Genomic DNA, 19618 nt, shown 5'->3' on the forward strand with positions numbered 1-19618 from the left:
GTAGTCTAACCATTAAAACTAGACCTAAATCAAAGCAATTATTCAAATTTTTATTAAGGTTGAAAATGCTAAGGCATGTCAACATTATAACAAAAAATTTAAAAATAATTCCTACTGCTATTTGACCAAAACTATAGAAGGGAAAAGTTACCTTTTGATGTGCAGGATTGGTGCAGGTCCTAAGAGCATGAAGCATGCCGCTGTGATTAAGTTGCCAAAAACCAGAAGCCACTTCCTCAGATGCTAGTAAAGGGAAAAAGTCCGGGGAAACTCTCAGAGGTAAGAAGCCTCTTTGATCAAACAGTATAAAAAGCCATTAAAGCATACAAGTCACGACATCCAAAAGTCAAAGCACATTCTAGAAAATGAAATTCTACATTTAAGAGGAAATATGTGGAAAATGAACTCAAAAGCAAGGACAATCTACCTCAAGAAGAAATGAGCAAGGGACAGGATTCTTTAGATGGGAAATGCAAGGCAGGTTTTTGTGCACCATGAACTAGTTTGGCGAACAACTTCCTTTATTTTAGTTTTTGGTACTGGGAATCGAACTCAGGACCTTGTGCTTGTTAGGCAGGAGCTTGTGCTGCTGAGCTATATTCCCAGCCTAAATGATGAACAACTTAAAAAGCAGTCACCATAGGGAGCTTACACTTACAACACCTAGAAAAAGCATATTCTGAAAAAGTACTGGTTGCCCATGCCTCCTGGTCACATGCGTTAAACCCTAACACCCAATGTGACTGTACTGGGGGATGCAGGATATCGTGAATGGGGGGCTGCAGAGGGCCTCCTCGCTCCTTCTTCTATGTGAGTTACAGGGAAAAGGCCACCATCTTCAGTTAGGGAATCAGCTAGGTGTGGTGGCGCACACCTGTGATCCCAGCACTCAGGAGGCTGAGGCAGGTGGATTGCAGCAAGTTCAAGGCCAGCCTGGGCTACCTAGTCAGTCTAAGTCAACCTGGACTACATAGTGAGACACTGCCTCAAAAAACCCAAAATAACAATAACAATAATAGTAATAATAATAATGCGATAAATCGCATGAAATGAGCCTCTATCAGAAAACAAATCACTAGTGCATGATCGCAGACATCCAAGGCTTCGGAATTGTGACAAAGAACTTTCTATTATCATTTATGATATTCTGTTGTGGAAGTTTGAACAGCCTGAGACAGCAATAAAATTATACCTTATAAACTATGAGTCAGGCTAAAAGTTACAGGGTTATAATAGCTGTTCAGTTATATAAAATTATGTCTTAAAAATCCAGCTCAAACAGTGTTCAAGCCACTAACATCTTGGCACCTGGGATAGTAAGTAATCCCTACCTACGTAGCTGTCTTTTGATAAATATGTGAATCTGTCTAATGGAAAGGGAAAACTGCAGAACTAAGCACTAAAGCTACAAAAGAAGTCACAGCAATTTGAGATTTGAATGATATCACTAGTTCTGTATACCAGTTATCTACACTGAAGGGATTTTATTTCATTGAGAGAGAACAGAAGAGGGGCTGGGGATTTAGCTCAGCGGCAAAGCGCCTGCCTGGCAAGCGCAAGGTCGTGAGTTCGGTTCCCGGTACCGGAGAAAAACCAAAAACCAAAAAAAAAAAAAGAGAGAGAACAGAAGGAATTTCTTAGAATATGGGGATGGAATGCTCCACACACATTTACCCCGCACTCTCCCCACTCTCTCCAAATAAATGATCTCCTCCTAAAGCCAAATCTTTCAGTTGACACAGTTCCATAATAACCTCTACGATTTGACCTAATTATTCAGTTCAACCCATTTTATTTTTCATCAAGGCAGCTTTTTTCTTTAGAAAGTCTAATCCAACTGTTTTCAATAGTTTTAGCATAAGACTTTTCCACTCCCCTAAGAAGCAGTGAAAAGTGAACCTGCCCGGAGTGATGGCTGAGGGTGGACGACACTGGAATCTCTCCTCCAATCAAACTGCCTTTGTCACTTGTAACCAAGGGATCTTACAAGTTCTAGAGAAACGGTTGGAAAATCACTGGCCTAAACATGTAAGGGAAGAGTTACGTGTACTTACTGGCATTTTGTCACTTAGTAATCCAAACAGTGGTGAAGAAATGGTGTAGGACAGTGCCAGCCCTAGGAAGACCAGTCCCACGTATCCAGCTGGTAAATTAAACTGGAAGAGAATCTGTATATTAAACTCACACGGTTAAGTCATTTTAAAAAATAAGTATCTACATCTTTCCCTCCTATAGTTTCTTTAGCTTTTATTATTATGATGAATCTGCTACTAACACTCAGTATTTCTCTCAATTTGGGTCTTATTTTTATAAATGGGTTTCTTTTTCTCTAGAAGAGAAAAATCCTAACCAAAGATGAAAAGGCCTAGATGTTTTATTTTCTAGTATTTGATGCTACACTGTAGCATTTGATGTTAAGCATATAATTTAGGTTTTATGAATAATAGCATGTTTATATGTTAATCAGTGTTTCACATATATTTTTTGTGCATAAGAATTACCTAAAGAGTTGACTGAAGGAGATTGCTGGATTCCCTTCTAGGTTTTCTGATTCAGAAGTGCTAGAATGAGGCCTGAGGATCTGAATTTCTAAGAAGTTCAGTAACGTTAACAGTCCCACAGCTGAGCTTTGAGTGTCTCTGGTATAAAAAATACACTGATGGCAATGTCTACCCATCTCAAAGGAGTATTAGTATCTAATACAAAATTAGATGGCATGACATATTTTAAAAGGCCTCACATAACTCTGATATATCACAAACATGGTAGGAATGCCTTGCAAGGGGTATATAGGTTGTTTTTCTTTCTTTAATGTCCTTAACTAATTTTCATAATTAAGGCCATGGGAATCGTTTGTGAATCAATACACGTTTTCATCATTTGTACAACAAATCCTAACTCACGTCGGAAATGCATCCTTTAAAAGATAGTAGCCAGAGAGGGCAGCCTGAAATGTTTTCTTATCTTGCAACTGGAGAGATAAAGGCAGGAGGGAGAGGGGGTCCATACTACCTTAACAAACTGGACAACTAATTATAGCAAACTGCCAAGTGAAAAACACAAGAAATTAGAAGGGCACCGGGATACAAACTATTGATAGAAAAAAACAGGGAAATAAATATCTACGGATTTGTTAAATTGGAGTTGGCTAGCAGGGGGCAGCAGCACCCTCAACCTGAGACAGTCAAGAGGTACCGCAGAGTCCCGAGGGGGTGAGAGGTCTCCTGTCCATCCCTTGGGAACAAGGAAGGCCTCTCCTACTTACCATGCTACAAATGGGTCAACCACGGTTATGTTCAGGGAAACTTCCTGTCTCTCCCTTCCTGTTTGAATAAGCCGTATTTTCTTGAGAAAAAAAATTTTTTCTTAATTTTTTTTCTAAGATGTACATAAAAAAGCTCAGAGATGAGTTACAGATTTTTTTCAGTATAGACACAACATCTCAGTGAGTACGTAAACATGACTCAAAAAGGCATGTTGTTCAGGATGTGAAGGGATTGTGCCACAAGAAACATAAACTAATTTTTGTCTTGTGTTACCTCATGCATAGTTACTGGTAAGTGTGATAGCACAGCATACTGAGTCTCTCAAATTTAACCCAGGTATTAAAATTATAGCCCACAAGGTTGTGTGTGAAATAATTAAAATTTAGTAATTTCAAGGGGTAGTGTGCAAGTATAAGAAAGATGAATTCTAACTCTTATGATACATAAATAAAGAAACCATGTGAAATGACCATGGGAATTTATTTTCATTGCAATTACGCTATTTTAATGCTAATGGCTCAAATTTTATCTATCCTTGTCTCTATAGACATATCATCTCTCCAGCATAACTACCTACCAGGTTTGTTAATAAATTTTGTTGTCATTATTTTTTGTCATTTAATAACAAACTTTTAAAAAAAATTTTATTAGTGCATGTTTGTGACACATAATAGCACACTGACCGCGGGGAGTTGGATATATCTATCCATATCTCATATCTTCGTACTGCTCACTTCCCTTTTCCTTCTCCTTCCATTCTCCCTTCCTAGATTCCCTTCCTATCTGCAAATGGCTATTTCCTGTTTTCTGTCTCTTTCTTTTATTTTGCTCTTCATATTATTTGTATTTTGGGTTTCTCACATAAGAAAAGCCACTAAATCATTTTTTTTTCAAAAATATCTATGAGCAAAGGTCTATGACTATCAAACCTTGGGAATCCCACATTTATTGTTCAGTACTAGATGAGATTCCTGGTTCCTTTCTCCCATCCCAGAATAACACAGTTCGTAGTCATCTAATTGGATCAAACAGCCTAAAAAAAGTAGAGTGGACCCAGGAGAGTCTACGAACAAGGTGGGCACTCACACTAAATAAGCTAGTGAGAACTCCAAAGAAGGAAGCTCTAACAAACAGAGGAAATCTGTCCTAGTTAGATGGCATGAGTGATGCCCAAGCCTGACCTACAAGGGCATGAGCAAGTCTTGGACAGGACTAGGGAAAGGACTCCTTCTTCATTACTGAAGCAGACCCTTAATTCACAGACTCACATCTGTAGCAGTTAGGGAGGATTGTCAACTTGATTGTTTTGGGGATCTATCCAGGCTATTGGTGGAGCACACTTCTAGGTGCGTTTGGGTAGATCATGGAGGTGTGGTCTTGGGGGTCTGTGTCTGGACCTTCTTCCCTTTCTCTCTGGTGCATTTTTCCTGCTCTGCATCCCAGCTGGCATGATCTAGCGTCTCTGGTCTACCACACCCTCCCACCATGTGTCTGCCTGGGAGCCAGCCATGGACTAAACCGTGAGCAACATTAAACCTCTCCTCTTTAAGATGTGAGGTTGGGCATTTTGTCCCAGCTATAAAAAGTTACTGATGCAATATCCTTACTTCACAGCGATAGCGCAGAGAAGGCAGAGGCACCTCGGTGTGCAGTTCCCAGCCCACGTCCTGCTCTCTGCCATTCAAAGGACTCTGCCTAAGGAAGGGCCTAAAAGCAAGCAGCTGGGTCCCTCTGCTACAAAGCACAGCTCTTCAATGATCAGGCCACTTACCTTGCCCAAGACGAAAAGAGACAGAATAGGATCGAGGAAGCCAAAGCAGGAGCTCAGAGAGATGAGGACGAAGGCTATAAGGCCGACCTTGGGTAACGTGACAAGTTTCCAGAATGAATGTTCACTTGGGTCAGACTCTTTGGGCAGAAACATGGGGAAAAGAAAGAAAGAAAGGAATTGTATCAATGAACAGCTTTTCACTTTATCTTTTAACTTATTTTAAAAACTAAAATTGGTCAGATCAACTTTATGTAGCAAAAGAATGAACTTCACCTCTGAGTTTGCCTAAAATTGTACACGATTACACTTGTACATGTTATCTGAATCTAGAAGCCATACTCAACTTCATTTTAAAAATTTCACAAATCCAAGGAGAACTGAGTAGAAGAGGAGTGCGGGTAGAAGCTGCCTTGGGCTTTAGGTTATAACCTGGAAGCAGGGCCTCTTCTGGAGGGACAGAGGACCCACAGCGTGATTTTATACAGGAAAAAGCAGTGCCATTCACCAAGGAATAATGTGTGGTGTGTGCTTAACGAGGAACATACCTTAATTATTTTGTTGTTGTTACTGTTTTTATCTGTTTTGAGACAGGGTCTCGCTATGCAGTTCAAGCTAGCCTTAAGCTCATTTTGTAGCCCAGGCTGGTCTCAAACTTGTAACAATCCTCCTGCCTCAGCCTCCCGAGTGCTGGGATTACAGGCGAGCACCACCATGCCCGGCTAATTTTTTTAAAAAAAGGAATAATTTTCTGCCTGTTGGCAAAGCAAACACTGGATTGCGAACGAACGGTGCTACGAGTCTTCTCTGAATTACTTTTGGCATTCAAGACAGGTGAGTTCCATCTCACTTCTGTCGTTCACCAACACGACCGCGGTCTCCTCACTGTAACCATCAGACATCCCCGTGTCCAGGCCTCCGGTCACGCTGCAGGCCTCTGTCCTGTTTCTCTGCGAAATTTCAAGTTCCACTCTGCCTCTGGCCCTCGTTCACCCACACACTGTACCTGCTTCTTCTTTCTTACGCTACGTCTCAGCTGTCCCTCACCACAATCAGACACTAAAATAACTTTCCCTTTGTGTCGTTTACCACTGTCCCGCGGCTTTTTATCCTCCGTTTAATTTGTTGAACAATATCTTGGCTGAGCCCAGCGCTATGCAAAACGCTAAAGCAGGGCAGCCGCACCCGGTGCTTGCAGAGAAATCGCAGCAAAGCGCGCAGAGGGCGGGGACCGCGCCAGAATGGTGACGGTGGCGCAGGGCGGCCGCTGCCTGGAAACCCCTGGCGGGGCCCTGGGAAAGACTTGCAAAGCCCTGACGCCGGAGCCAGAGCCCAAAGAAGGCGCTGGTAATGAGCAATCAAAGAAGGGCGCAAGAATAATCCAGGTGCCCGTGGGAGCCTCAGAACGGAGGGGAAGCCCCCGCGTGGGAACAGCGGAAGAGAGGCGGCTTGGAGGACGTGGCTGGGGGGGACGCCACGACTGCGGCAGCAGTGGGGGCACCTTGGGCGTCCTGCCAAGAAGCCCGAGAATCCCCGGGGCCTCGGGCAGGAATGACAATCGGGCCGGCGGCTTAGGGCGTGCTCTGTGGCCGGACGGCCGCGGCCGGTGCGGACGTGGTTCCAGGGACTCTGCGGAGATGGCCATGGAACTGCACCGCGAGGTTCTCTAAAGTCAGGGCTCGCATGTCCTCGTTCCATCAGCACCCAGCACGGTTCATCATTCTACGCTTATTCAGTAATGATTACGAGTGGAGCAACGTACAAAAACGCCATGGTGTTTCCAGCCACTTCTCAGCCAAGTACGCGACACAAAACTGAACCTCGCTCATCACTGTCCCCACCGCTGCTCAAGTTCACAAACAGCAGCTGTAGTTCAACTTTAGAGGGCGAGCACCACCGTGTGGCTCCGTGCGGTACTGCAGCAAGGTGACCATGTGATGTGCATATTGTACGTCAAGGAGGTTAATTAGTCATCTTTAAAATATAAATTGCAAAAGATTCCAATTTCAATTGGGTATATTGATTGTGCATATCAATAACACTATGTTACTAAGTGGTAAGGTGTAACAGAGACCATTACTGCACAAAAAATACCCTTTTAAAAAAATCCACAAATATATCTAAGAATACATTAGTCAAGGTATTAAAGACCAAATAATGAAAATGGGGATGGCACTTGGCTCAAGAGAGACCAAGCAAAGTCACCTGGGGAGCGTTTCAAGGCTATTGGGGTGCACCAAGGATTTCCTCCAAATTCTGCTTTGGTAACACTTGCTCTAAGCTAATGTTCGAGACGGGGGTGTGGCGCGGTCTTCAGGTGTGCCCGAGCAGAAAGCAAGCCGGGCACTGTGACACCGCTTCCTCCGCGTCTCTTCTCCAGATCAAGGAGCTCTGGGAGAATTCCCAGGAGAGGTAACACAAAGGTGGTCTCGCAGGGAGAGTGCGGTGGAGTCTCCACCTCACGCAGCCTCTGCTTGAATCTAAAACTAGCTCCTAGTGGCCTTCAGGATAAAGTTCACATGTCATAGATTTAAAGATTTTTTTAACAGGACACTTAAAAACTACATATTCACAGTGCACGCATGTTTTGACGTATGCACACATTGTGGCACTTGTACAAGCCTTTAATAATACATGAGATACGACACACACTAGCATTGCTCTGTGGACAGCACATTTAAATTGATTTTGCTACCAATTTTTAAGCGAATAACAAACACACACACACACACACACATACACACCCCAAGATGTAGCTTTGCTTTCTGAGATTTCCATTCCCTGAGGTCAACTTTAGTCTGGAAATACTACATGGAAAATTCCAAAAACTTAAAACTCCACAAGTTTCAAGTAACTCTTATTATAGTACAGTTACGATGCTGCATTTTACTATCGGTTATTTTTCTTCATCGAGGACTGTGCTAATTTATCAATTAAACCTCGCCGTGGGAAAAGCAGTGTATACCCAAGGCTGGCATCCCAGGAGGGTTGGGACCCAGGCCCCACCGAGATGCCATCCCAGAGAATCCCAGAGACTCCCAGCCACTGGAGCGGAGAGCAGGGCTCCAGGTGGAAGGCCTTGAGATCAATCTGCACCTAACCACCAAATACCTGTACCCAGCTCGGACATGAAGTAATTTACCTCAGCAAAGTCTTTTTCCATCACAGGGTGTGATAAAGAGTTCACAAGTTTTGCTCCTGTATCATTCGTATCTCAATGGGTGTCTGTTTCCTAATAATCCGCGCAGTATCCAACAAATCTGAGCACAGCGAAGCAGGCGTCGTTGCGCTTTGAAAGAGAACAAGCCCCACCGCGTGGCCACGCGGGGTATTGCCTCTCCGGCTCTGTTTTCTAGCGCTCTGGTTACCTCTGCAGTTCTGGGACCCTAGAGAATTGACTGGTGTCATCGCACACCACGGCACTGGACAGACTTTGTAGTAAGAAAGTCTGACTAGGAAATCTCATGAAGACAGAAGAAACTACAAATGGTCCTTTAGTACCTGACACCCTGTGTCCTGCCTGGTGAATGCGCTGTTGTGATCAAGTCCATCGTGAATGAAGGTGCTGATGGTACAGTGCAAATCCCCTATGTGAATGCGGCCACTATGCATAGCTAAACTGTACCAATAAACTTAACTTTGAAAAGTCCCTCGTGGACCAGCTGGCAGCGATGTCCGTGTGTTTGTCACAGGGCGGGCAGGCTCCTGAGGCATGGAGCTTTGAAACCAGGGTGAGCGGCACCTCTGCCTGGCGGGGACCCGCGACCTGAGCTGCACGCACAGCTGCGAGGCCCACCGCGGGGAAGATCGGCCTCGCCCTCCCATCTCCCAGCCTCCTAGGACAATAGGGGCCACGTGAGACCCACAGTCAGTCCCTGTTCTGAACACAGGTGGGCACTGCGTATGGGGACAGCTTATGGCCACAAATGAAGTCTTTGCAGCTGCCGATGTCAAAAGGATTTGCAATACGCAGAAATTCCCGTACAGTTCGATAATATTCAACATGTATGAGAAGAGAACTGATTCTTTCAAGTGCTCTTAAGAGCTATTATTTATTATATAAAAGTGAGTATCTGGTTAAATGTTTTCTCACAATGGCATAAAAACGAATTTAAGATTCTTAAAATAAGCAGCAAGTGCGGACTCACCATAACTGGGTAAGATGCATGCATTGAGTGGTATTATCAGCAGGACGATACATCCCAGGGAAATAAAAGGCACCTCGTAGCCAAAGGACTGATACAAGAAGCCACCTAAAGGAGGACCTACGACAAGCCCCAGCCCGCTAAACACCTCAAGACTGCCCTAAAAATCAGAAAACAAAAGAAAATCAAGTTAACGTATTGCATTTGGGGAACTGACAGGGTAGCATTTAAAAAATATTCTATCTGCTTCATAATTTATGCACATACACAAACACACACACACAACCTCAAGATGCACAAATAATTTAAGTCTAAGTCTATATGTTGAGACTGTAAAGTAAGACTAGAAAAATAAGCCAAGCCAGGCAACTGAGGGATTTATGATACTGTCTCAAAACTTAAAAAAAAAAGAGAGAGGGAGAGAAGAGAAAAATATAAAAAAGGCTGTTTTGTTTATGTATTTGTTTTGTTATTGTTTTTTTAATGAAAAACAAAATTTATATGTATATATAAGGATGGCTGGAATAGGTGTACTGCTGGTGTCTGTGGTTTATTGAAAGGAACAGCTTAAATCAATGCTTAAAATTTTCTTTTTTCCTTGCCCAATTTTGCCACTTGAATCTGGTAATCAGAATGACTGATCTGAAAACAACAATATGCAGTAGAAGAACCATTGTTGAACTCCTACCATCTTGTATGGTAAAGCTCTGCATCATTTCCAATGTTGATTTTTTTTTAATTGCTTGTTACTGTCTTTGATTGTTTGATCAATCTTACATTCTTATGTTGGTGGACTGAGAAACTTCGTTGAAGACAACAGTATGTAATGCAGCAACCACTGTTAATTCCTATCATTTTGTTTTGATGTCGTCTATCATTTTTGTTGTTTTGATTTTGTCTTCATTGTTGTTTGGTTAGTTCTTTAATTTTTAAAATTAAAAAAAAATAAAAAGGGCTGGAGGTGTAGCTCAGTAAGAAGGTCCTGGATTCAAACTGCAGTAATGGAAAAAATAGCAGAAAATTTAAATAAAATATGAGAGTTTTCTCATTCATTTTTTTTTTTAAACGAAGTTTTAGTATGTTGCTTACACTGACCTCAGAGTGATCCTCCTGCCCAGGCAGCTGAGATTTCAGGTGAATGTTACTCTGCCTGGGCTATTTTTCATTTCTTACAATTGAGAGGTTTTCTAATTATGATCTGCAATGTATAAGACATGAGAAATGATTGATAAATCTTATGATATGAAAATATAAAAAATGTGCATGGAAAAATAAGGCCTGCAAGGACAAATGAAGAACAGGAGAAAATACGGACAAAAGACTAGTTTACCAAAGATATCCAGAGAAATCAACGCATCAGTGAGGAAAAGAGTGAGAACCAATAAGAAAAGAGGCAAGGGCCATGGACAGCTGACATGTAAAGTGTGATACAAACAGCTCTCAGAAGAAGCAGATCGCTCTAATTTTTTAAAAGAAATGGATCCATTTAGACGTCAATATGCCAGTTCTCATTAATCACGTATCAGAACTCTCTCCTGCCAGGCTACAGATGTGAATGATCCAAGAATTGAAATGAGCTAGGTTACATCCATAGAATAAAATAGTATACACTGAGTAAAGAAGACTAGAAACATATTTATTAACATATGTACAGCAAAGTTGAGCTCCAATATTACCTTTGTTAGGGTAATCACCAAGGTGGTAAATGACTTGCATAGGTGGTATTGTGTGTGTAAAGAAAATACAAGAGAGAAAAATCATGCTATCTTTTAGTGTGTACACATGTGTACGTGTGTGCTCACACATAGATATCTGTAATCCCTCTAGAATAAACCTGTAACATCTGTGGATTTCCTAGAGAGGGGAGAGGACTGGGAATCTGACAGTAAGAGTGCATCAAGCTTAGCAACCAGTTCAATATATTTATGATAGCCTATATTACTGCCTGTGCTTTTAAATTTTGTACCATGTAAAATTATTTGGTGAATTAAAGTTAAAATAAGCAAAACAGTACTGTGGAAAAAGTAGTCTCCTATGAAAGAAACTGCAGCATTCTACACAAATCTAGCTCTTAGGGCTTGGAACAGGCAGACACCTGTGGCTTGAGCCTCACATTCCCAAGGCTCACAGAGTACACAAAAGTGCGCCGTTAATAAATCCCAAAATCTCACAAAGAATACGGGAATTAAAGTGGTAAAAGGGAAAGCCGCTTGGACCATATTTACCTGTCGAACTACCCACCCAGGGAATCCTAAGACCAGAGGAGCGGCAGCTGAGTGCCACAAATGGTGCACTTTTTTTGACAGCCTTGTTGTTAGAAGGAGAAATCGGGGTAAGATAATGAAAACAAGAGAATGGAGAAAAGCAGGTATAGAAGAATGCACCCCAAGCTTTATCTCAGAGACTCAAAAACACATTTCTCCATACACTCAAAAGAGAATAAGAATTTGTGGACCACCTACCAATACCGTTGCCACATTATTTGGAAAAGCCTTTGTGAGGATGGAGGATGATGCAGTTATTGCCGCTCCGAAGCCTATCGCATCTATTACCCTCACTAGAAAGCACATAGCAATAAACACTGGTCCATCTGGAAGTCGGTCCATGACACTAAAAAGAAATGAGGCACTTCTTCAGTGCTAAGCTTTCTTCCCCATTCTGACTGTACTCACTGAAAACAGCAATGCATCACCCGTAGTTAATAGAATGGATTTCTGGAGACTATGATTTTTAAACAATTGCTCTGTTAGACTTACCTTTTTTGGTTATAATTTGATTCATAATGACAGTTTAGTGGCATTGCTAAGATAATTGATTCCCTGCATGATAATACTAAGTAGGCCCCTTTCAGGGTTATAATTATCCTTCTGTTTCCATGGAGACTGGCTCCAGTAACCTGGCCAGGTACCCAAATCCAAGGATACTATAGTCTCATATGGAAAAAGCACAATATTTGCATATGAACCACACATATCTTTCTGTATTGTGTTAAGTCATCCATACTATTGGGTTTATTTTTTTCTTTTCTTTCCTGTTTTTATTTGTTTTGTTTTTGTGTTTTCGTAGTTCTGGTGTTGAACTCAGGGTCTCACCCATAGTCAAGAAGTGCTCTTCCCCTGAGCTACACCACTAGTGTTAAATCATCTCTAGTTAATTGTAACACAGGTGTTACACATGTGTAAGTCTAACACAATGTACACGGTATGTAAATGGTTGTATACTCTTATTTAGAGAATGACAAAGAAGCCAGGCATGGTGGTGCATGCCTCTAATCCCAGCACTCAGGAGGCTGAGGCAAGTGGATCGTTGCAAGTTCAAGACCAGCCTGGGCTACAAAGTGAGCTCAAGGCCAGCCTGAACTGTATAGCGAGACCCTGTCTCAAAAAGACCAAGAAAATAAAAAAAAAAAAAAAAAAAACCACAGAGAATGACAAAGAAAAACTGTACAGTTTTAGTACAGACACATTTTTACTTCAAATATTTTCGATCTGCAGTTGGGTGAATTCACAGATGTGGAACCCACAGATACAGATAACTAATAGTGTAGAATCATTAAAACAAGACCTACTAGAACTTCTAACTATCAAGTTTCTCCCACATGGGACCCAAACCTTCAAAAAAAGGAAGGAATGCAGAAAATAAAAGAGTCCCCACAAAAAAAGAAAAAGAAAAACAACCTCACTTAACATAATGACTATCCGGAGTTTATTTTATCCTACCTATTTGTGTGTTTGTTTGTTTGTTTGTTTTGAGACAGAGTCTTGAGATGGAATTTTGAGACAAAGTCCACTCTGGCCTTGAAGTTGCTGTGTAGACCAGTCTGGTCTTGAATTCAGGGTTCTCCTGTCTTAGGCCTCCTGCATGCTGGGATTACAGGCATATGCCACCATATCTCAACATACTCGTATCATTTCTGTATTTTCTCTAAGTTCTTATATGAGCTCTTTAAAATTATTTTCCACTATGCTTTTTTTGGCTTAAAGACTCTAAGAACTTTCATGTTTGTTTTACCTCTCGTATTTGTTTTCCCGGAAATAGCAAGTGTTGTAGTGGGGATGCCACTCTGCTTCCTGCTCTGAAGTGAGCACGTAAGCTGGGCTGGCCAATCAGAACATTCTTTCCTCTGGGCTGCAATGTTCAGGAAGCCGGGATAAGCCAACAAAGCTCAGGCTGAGGGTTCCACTCTGCAAGCCTAATGTTGGGTGAGGGGGCTCTCAGGAAAAGTGGCTGTTTATCTTGTTGCCAAAAGGAGTGGGCTTGCCCAAGAACAAAGCATAAGGAGCAACCAGAACCCAAAAGCTGAGAAAGACTTCTGAAGACCTTGTTTCCACATCTGTATCTGGATGTTTTTGAAGGAGAAAATTTTAGGAGATATTTTAGGATATAAAAATATTTTAGGAGAAATATTTTAGGAGAAAAATTTTAGGATATTTTAGGGGAAAAATTCACTTTTTTATCTATGACAGAAAGGCTGTATGACTGAAAAAATTATAATCCTTATCACTCAGTCACAGGAGCCCTAAAGGGGTAGATCCAGTAGCCCGTTTACTGGTGACCCTCGAATGGCACCTAAGATCAGTATCATCACATTTTTTTTTTGTCTTTTTGAAACAGGGTCTTACTATGTACTTCAGGTTGGCCTTGAGCTTACTTTGTAGCCCAGGCTGGTCTTGAATTCGCAAAGATCCTCCTGCCTCAGCCTCCTGAGTGCTGGGATTACAGGCGTATGCCACCACGCTGGGCCTAGGATCAGATCATTCTTCTCTGTTCTCTGCTCACCTAGCTCCTGCCACCAGCAGTCACAGGTCATGTATTCCACAGGAAGGAATGGTACTGCTCATGCTGAAGGAGGCATTAACACTTGAAACTGAAGAGATCATGAAATCCGCTCAACTTCCCAAGCATCTCAAAAAGTGACTTACCCAAAGATAACTGTAACTGCTCCCGAGATAAACATTCCTGCTATGAACATAAATTTTGCTCCAATATGTACAAGCTATAATAAATGTCAGAGAAGAGTGGTAAAGGATTACTTCTACGAGTCTATACTTACATGAACAAACACAGTGAATTACTTTAAAAGAATGGTAATATGCATTGCTTACAAACATGGAGGGATTCCAAATCCTATCAACCCCTTAACAATGGCATCATTTAAAAAACTAGAATAGACGTTATTTCTGAATCCATGGAAATTGTAGACTACTAAATAAGAATAATTAACTATATAATTTTTAAGAATGAAAATGTGTATGTGAACTTTAATACTTACATATTTGCCAAACACCAAAGATGCCAAAAACTCAAATAAAGCATAACATCCAAAGATCACGCCAATCATGGTATTGCTGGCTCCCTTGTTTTCAGCCTTTCAAGAAACAGAAATGGGAACGAAGTTTGAAAAATAAAACAGCATCAGCATTTAAAAAAAAAAGAAGGAAGATGAGATCAAAACATCATCATCTTGTGACCTCTATGGTACATTCTGTAATAATAACTCTAGAGACTATTACTTCCAAGTCAGTGGTGCAGCGAAGGAGAAAAAGCAGTTTAGAGAGTAAATACTCATCTCCGACAGGAAAATAATTCACTCACATGTCTTTAAAGAAGTGTTTTCGTCAGTTGGCACAAGTCAGAGAATATGGACATACACAAAATATCCTGGGTAAGAAAATGTGGGCTCTACTTTGCAGTCACAGGACTGAGGGGACAGCTGATGAAGACACACTTCCCTTTTAGTATCATTTTTAGTTATGATTGTACTCCACTAAGGACAATCAAAAACCACTGGTCAGTGTAAAAATCCCGAGAACTGGCACAAAATCACACCAAAGCACAGTGAGCTCGGTTCCCTGCTTCCACGGTTCTTAGAATTACCTCACTTTGGAGACACTGTTTTCCTTCCTGAGATCAACAGCACAGAAAAACGATGCTTCCTGATATCCCAGTTCGGAGCCATGCACAGTAGCTTACCACCCAGAAATCCTATTAATGTATATAGTCTACTCCACCAGGAAGCGCTGAGATTTGTTACAGATGATTCAGTATTTATCCTAACTACATACTCTTCGTAACTTTAAATGCTACCATATTGATGCACCCCCGAATTCACACATAAAAATAGAGACAAGATTTTGAAAACTTTTTCACACCCTGGAAACACAATGTTTCCTTATATCAGGCCCCAGCTATAGAAATTTGAGGAGTTACATATGAGTAATATATGAGTTTAGCCAGGCATGGTGGCACATGCCTAAAACGCTCATTCCTAGAGTAGCTGAGGTGGGAGGATCTCAAGTTAGAGGTCAGCCAGTGGCTTGGTTATTTTTCTCTCCATGCTGAGACAAAAACACCTGACATGCAAAATGAAGGAAGGAAAGGTTTACTTAGCTCACAGTTTGTGCAGGTTTTAATCCACACTCGGCTGGCTCCAAGGCAGAGCAGCACATGGCAGAGGGCAAACATTCATGGCGGTGGAACACAGTAAAGCAACAAGAGCAAAGGGAGGAGTGGCAGCACAGAGCAAGCCTCTTTCCCTCCCTTGTGTTGTAAGCAGGCTCCCCCCACCCCGGGGGGCGTGTAGCGCTCACATCATCTCCACGCCCTCCTCTTGTACAGGCTCAGGAGGAATACAAAGTAAGCACCCTGGCTCCCTGCTGAGTCACATAGTTCACCTTCTAAACTTCTCAAACTGACACAATGAACAACATCCCAGAAGGGGAAGGGATGTCCTTTTCACCCCAGGATGTAGAACTGCTGAGTCACTTAGCCAAAGCTCTAGACTTCCCAAGTTGACACGATGTATCAACCCTAACAGCCAGGAAAGTTAGCAGGACTTTTTGCCAAAATAATAAAAAGGAATGGGGATGCAAGCCATTGTGGTCAATCCCCAGTGCCGTGAAAAAAAGAAGTTTAAATACATGATTGGCATTCTAGCACACTATGAATCTGGAGGCCTGAACCACACACTTGTGTTCTCTAAGCCAGTCAACAGTCATTCAGTGAGCACTTCCTGTGTGCTAGGCATTGCATCAGCAGTGACTGTTGATGCTTGTATTTATTCTCTCATCCGACTTTCAAACACCTTTACTCATATACAGAAAAGCAACACATGTATATACGCACGCACGCACGCACGCACTTGTATACACTCAAAATCTATTCTCTACAACAGCCATAACTACATTTCTTTACTGTTCTCTCTAACTACAATCCTTTTTGCAGAGTCGAGAATCAAATTCAGAGCCTCAGGTACCTCTTCACTGAGCTAACATCTCCAGGCCTCCAATTACACTTGTAAGATAGATTTTTCTCTATCCCTTTCCATGTAAGAGACCATCGTCATTTCTTCTTGCCTTTTCTAAGGGTTGTTTTTATGCCTCTTTCAGCGAGTCCTACATTTCTCGGAGCATTATGTAAGAGGAAAGCAGACAGGGGCGAAGTGGTCAGAAATAAACTACGACAACCACTTGTGCTCAATAAAGCAGCCTATGTGGGGGAGGCCTGGGAGAATGGGCCCATAGCACCACAGTACTTGCTTAGATGATTCAAGCTTATAATTCTAAGGGACTGATGATTGACCATTTTCCTTCCGTGTACTAATAATCCCATGAATAATTGTGTGGAGGTGGAAGAGGTGTCATTATTAAGATCCACTTAATAACATCCCAGCAAAGAACTATCCCACATATAGGCTGGAACTTGATCTACATTCTTTCTATAACACAGTTTCCTCCAAGGGAAGGTATTATCAAAAGAAACAATTAAGATATAGGAAGAATGTTTATTGCTCATATTATGTTTTTGTTTGTTTGTTTGTTTTCCGGTACCCGGAATCGAACTCACGACCTTGCGCTTGCCAGGCAGGCGCTGTGCTGCTGAGCTAAATCCCCAGCCCCTATTGCTCATATTACATTACGTATGTTTTTGGTTTAATAGATCTGACAAGCATTTGTTTCTAGGACTTGGCAGAAAATATATAATTGTTAGAGCAACTAATATTTCTGGGATACTCGTTATGGGTCAGAATGTCCATTAAGTGCTACTTTACATAAAAGCTAACAAAAAATCAAATAAAGGATGAACTGTCAGCGGCCCTCATTTATAGATGAGAACACTGACCTGCAAAGCTTACACGTCACCGAGCCGGTACAGTGACCATCGGGTGCATGCTCCTGACATTCTGTGCACAGTACAGGATGAGATAGGATGTTCTAGACTCACATGCCATGGTAGCAACAAAACACCACTTCTGGAATATGAGATCTGGCTTCACACAAGAAAAGCGACAACAGCATTAGAAGCAATTTCTGGTTCACATGTAATCATCCAACAGCGGCCAGAAAAAACACAAACAGACTCCTGCACCAGTATATGAAAAGAATGAACCTGTTTGTCTTTTGCCTGATTAGCAGTTACCCACTTATAACACACTGAAAGAATTGTAAAATTTCATCAAGATGTTGGCCAATGTAGAATTTTAATAAAAAATGAAAAGGAAAAGCCTACTACACATGACTATATCTTTTAAAGTGAGAACATTCTCTCTCCTATATTTGTCTTTTGTTTCTTTCACCCTTTTCCCATAAAAGTAAAAACACGCTATTAAAAACTTAAAAACATGGACTCTCAGCCTGGTTTTCCTTGGTCCCTGCTCCACTTAGAGAAAACTAACATTATCTGTGGTCATTGTGTTCCAACAGGGCTGGGAACTACCCTTCCAAGGGGCTGATACATTTCAGCCAGTTCCTCTCTCTTAATCCCACACGTGCTGTGATATTATTATGCATCTACTGACCTGCCCTGTCTGATAGACATGTCAGAGGGGTCCTGCCCCATCACCTGGAAGGAAGAATAATACACAGAGAGCCCAAGAAGCACCTGTCCCTACCGTTCTTGGTGAGTTTTCATACGCAGTCTCTGAGCAATCATCCCTGCAAGGAGGTCTCTAGAAACCAAGACCGACCAGGGTCCCCAGAGCTTCTGGACACTGAACTCGGGATGGCGCTCCAGGGCAGGGCGCTCAGAGGCCAGGGAAGCTCCACACCACGGCTGCTCACCAGCGCCTCTCCTCCTCTGCAGCCTTTATAAACCTGCAAGCATCAGTGTTTCCTTTCATCCTGTGGCCATTCAAGCAAATTAACTGAACCTAAGGAGGGCTTGCAGGAACCCCAATTTAAGATGCTTGAATGCACAGACAAAAGCTAGGCTTTCAATGGCACCGGAAGCAGGGAGGCAGTCTTGGAACTGCTGGTACCAGAGAATGAGTCGAAGGTGGTGTCGGAACTGACTCGTGTTAGGGAACATGCTGCAGCTGAACTGATTGCTTGCTGGAGGAGAGAAACTCCCACACAATTTGAAGCCAGGAAAGTGATGTGTACTGTAAATGTACAGTAGGAGAGACTGAATTTGAACTGGGTTTTCCTTCTAAGAACTTAGTCCTATTAGATTTTAAGCCCTGAATGAGCTGCCACAGTCTATGAGAAAGTCAAGTCAGAAAAGAATTAATAGCTGAATGTTTGGCACATGTCTGCAATCCCAGCACTTTGGTAGACTGAGGCAGGAGAACCACAAATTCAAGTCTTTTCTGAACAATTTAGAGAGACACTGTCCAAAATAATGACAGCTGGGGATGTAACTCAGTGTGAAGTCCCTGGCATCAGTCCACAATCCTGAAAAGAATAAGTTGGAGAGGGTGGTGGACCAGCTCCTAATTTCAAAATATTAATAAATCAGAACACCAGAAAACAGAGTTCCCATCTTAACACAAAACTTTTGCAACAACTCTTAAATCTCAGTTACTCAGTGTACCTATTTTTTCAGCAGCAAACAACCAAATAAAGCTGAATCAAGTAAAATAATGCTCAGAATGTCAGTTATATTTCAGGTGAATTACTTTCCAAGAGGATGTTATTTCATTTTGTCTGTTGGTATTAAACATTCTGTTTTCATTATTTTCTCACTGCTGGAACAAAATACTTGACACCCACAAGTAAAAGGAGGAAAGGTTTATTTTAGCTCACAGTTTGTAGCAGTTTCAGTCCATAGTCAGCTGGCTCCAAGGCAGGGTAGCACAGCAGAGGGGCATTGCAGAAACAGCTCATGGTAGGGCAGGGAAGAAGGCAGGGAAGAAGGCAGCAAGCAGCAACAGGCAGCAGCAAGCCTCCCTTTATACTCCATCTAGGTCACACCACACTGAGGGTGGACCTTCCCATTTTCTATACCCAGAACAATGCTAAACCAGTTAGTGGGCTAATCCCATACCACACACCCTAAATCCCAGTATCACATACCCATGATCCAGTCACCTATAAAAAGCCCCCCTGTGAGCACATGAGGCACCGGGTGAACACCTAGACACAAGTCATAACCCAGTCCATAAGAAATAATTCTGCTGGCTGCAATTGGATACATTATCTACGCTATATGAAGATTTCATT

At 42.0% G+C, this 19618-nt stretch overlaps 1 protein-coding gene across 3 annotated transcripts in view; it reads right to left on the minus strand.

The window, feature by feature from the left end:
• Positions 1-19618, minus strand: part of Slc18b1 (solute carrier family 18, subfamily B, member 1) — a 29227-nt gene that overhangs the window by 7702 nt on the left and 1907 nt on the right. For all 3 annotated transcript variants that reach the window (XM_013516687.1, XM_005389219.2, XM_013516688.1), the window contains exons 3-9: positions 14452-14547; positions 14102-14175; positions 11642-11789; positions 9183-9339; positions 5038-5174; positions 2055-2156; positions 152-243 (exon numbers count right to left, since the gene is read on the minus strand). In XM_013516687.1, coding sequence (XP_013372141.1) covers positions 152-243; positions 2055-2156; positions 5038-5174; positions 9183-9339; positions 11642-11789; positions 14102-14175; positions 14452-14547 — 806 coding nt within the window. The remainder of the gene's footprint in view (positions 1-151; positions 244-2054; positions 2157-5037; positions 5175-9182; positions 9340-11641; positions 11790-14101; positions 14176-14451; positions 14548-19618) is intronic.

The sequence above is a fragment of the Chinchilla lanigera genome, unplaced genomic scaffold (genome assembly GCF_000276665.1).
Source record: "Chinchilla lanigera isolate Chin_1 unplaced genomic scaffold, ChiLan1.0 scaffold00035, whole genome shotgun sequence".
Taxonomy (NCBI): Eukaryota; Metazoa; Chordata; class Mammalia; order Rodentia; family Chinchillidae; genus Chinchilla; species Chinchilla lanigera.